The 2500-nt window shown below is 48.2% G+C and overlaps 1 protein-coding gene across 1 annotated transcript in view; it reads left to right on the top strand.

The window, feature by feature from the left end:
- The window catches only part of LOC311327282 (transitional endoplasmic reticulum ATPase), a gene marked incomplete at both ends in the record, with an annotated part of 13774 nt that overhangs the window by 3781 nt on the left and 7493 nt on the right, over window positions 1–2500 (top strand). Inside the window, 3 exons of the mRNA XM_084460314.1 lie at window positions 1293–1423; window positions 1617–1748; window positions 1928–2030. Of these exons, the coding sequence (XP_084316440.1) occupies window positions 1293–1423; window positions 1617–1748; window positions 1928–2030 (366 nt within the window). The remainder of the gene's footprint in view (window positions 1–1292; window positions 1424–1616; window positions 1749–1927; window positions 2031–2500) is intronic.

Here is a 2500-nt window from a genome sequence, read left to right as displayed (position 1 = left end):
TAGTCTCTACTCGACTCCTACACTAAACCTGGGCTGAGTCTCAATAGTCTCTACTCGACTCCTACACTAAACCTGGGCTGAGTCTCAATAGTCTCTCCTCGACTCCTACACTAAACCTGGGCTGAGTCTCAATAGTCTCTACTCGACTCCTACACTAAACCTGGGCTGAGTCTCAATAGTCTCTACTCGACTCCTACACTAAACCTGGGCTGAGTCTCAATAGTCTCTACTCGACTCCTACACTAAACCTGGGCTGAGTCTCAATAGTCTCTACTCGACTCCTACACTAAACCTGGGCTGAGTCTCAATAGTCTCTCCTCGACTCCTACACTAAACCTGGGCTGAGTCTCAATAGTCTCTACTCGACTCCTACACTAAACCTGGGCTGAGGCTCAATAGTCTCTACTCGACTCCTACACTAAACCTGGGCTGCACTACACCGTTGGCTATATTTTCTGTACAGATAGTTATGACTCCCCTGGACCTATTTATTGCATATATTGGATTTTTATTTTATTTTATTTATTTATTTATTTTTACAAAAAGTGCAGTAAATCGAACAGAGCACTTTAATAACCTCGGTGTGTAGCTGAACAGCGCCAAGCTCACGGCTGCCTTAGAGGGCACTAGAGCTTAGAGCTAAAGCTTGGCTAGGCTACCGATGTTTTAAACCTACGTTAGCACCGACGGTCGTGTTTTTCCAGACTGGAGTATTAACTAGCTAAGTTAAGATAGCTAGCTAATGTTAGCTAGCGCTAATGTTTACTGTTGGCAGTCTTGCCAGAAATCGACCGTCGTCATCGTCAGAACAGCCTTTTACATCCTAGCTCCAGCCCGAAAAGTTCAACTTTGTTCAACGGAAAAAAAAGCCTAGAGCTCATGGGGCTACAGCTCTCGTCTCTGGAGCAATAGAGCTCATTAACCAACCGACGTAAACAACGAGAAAATACAGCTCGCCGGCGGACAGGCACCCTGAGTCTCAAAAGTCTCTCCCGACTCCTACCAACACGCCTGGGCTGAGTCTCAATTGTCCCTCCTCGGCCCCTACCACACGCCTGGGCTGAGTCTCAATTGTCCCTCCTCGGCTCCTACCACACGCCTGGGCTGAGTCTCAATTGTCCCCCCTCGACTCCTACCACACGCCTGGGCTGAGTCTCAATTGTCCCTCCTCGACCCCTACCACACGCCTGGGCTGAGTCTCAATTGTCCCTCCTCGACCCCTACCACATCATCCTTCTGTACGCTTCAACCGTCCCCCTCCGATGACCTCGTCGTCGCTCCTGTGTTGCCAGGCGACATCTTCCTGGTGAGGGGGGGCATGCGGGCGGTGGAGTTCAAGGTGGTGGACACAGACCCCGCCCCTCACTGCATCGTCGCCCCGGACACCGTCATCCACTGCGAGGGGGAGCCAATCAAGAGAGAGGTCTGAGAGCGACACCTTCCTCAACCAATGCTACGACGGCCTGCTAGAGCATGTGCCAAGAAACGCTGTCACCAAAACATGAATCATTTCCTACTCTGTGAACATCCGATCGTCCGATTGGTCTGAATTCCTGAGGGGATGACAGAGGTGTGTGGTGTCCCCTAAGCCCCGCCCCTCTGCTGTCTCCTCATAGGACGAGGAGGAGAGTCTGAACGACGTGGGCTACGATGACATCGGGGGCTGCCGCAAGCAGCTGGCCCAGATCAAGGAGATGGTGGAGCTGCCACTCAGACACCCGGGGCTCTTCAAGGCCATCGGAGTCAAGGTGACACACACACACATACACACATACATATACACACACACACACATACATATACACACATGCACACGCATACACACACACACACATATACATATACACACATTCTATCCATTATAGTACATACTCACTATAACCCCTCTTCTGTGTGTGTGTGTGTGTGTGTGTGTGTGTGTTACCAGCCCCCCAGGGGAATCCTTCTTTACGGCCCCCCAGGTACAGGGAAGACCCTAGTTGCTCGCGCCGTCGCCAACGAGACCGGAGCATTCTTCTTCCTCATCAACGGTACGGTTATTGGTCCTGTTTCCTGTTTCCTGTTTCCTGTTATGTCCATTACTGACCCTTCAGTGGCTCAAAACCTAAGTTTAACTCACTCCCTAACCCTAACCTTAACTAAGGTATTAATTAACATTAGTAACCTAACCTAACCCTAAATAAGCACTAGTTAACAGTTAACTAATGTTTTGTGTGACCCTTATTGTAAAGTGTGACCATTTTTTTTTTTAAACCATGTGTACAAGTACAGTGTACAATATACAGTGAAATACCAGCTCTAAAGATTACGTAAGTAGTACTTAAATCTGTACGTAATTACAAATACACAATTTACAAATTACACAAAGCTATACAAATCTATACAATATAAAGATACCGGTAGGGAGGGATTATGTACACGCTATGAATATAGATATGAATAAACAGGAGGGGTTGTACTGTCTGTTCAGAGAAGGCATGGGGGTATTACAGTATGTACA

The sequence above is a fragment of the Borostomias antarcticus genome (assembly GCF_949987555.1).
Source record: "Borostomias antarcticus genome assembly, chromosome: 31".
Taxonomy (NCBI): domain Eukaryota; kingdom Metazoa; phylum Chordata; class Actinopteri; order Stomiiformes; family Stomiidae; genus Borostomias; species Borostomias antarcticus.
The sequence above is the reverse complement of the archived record's forward strand: the minus strand, read 5'-3'. Positions and strand labels throughout refer to the sequence as shown.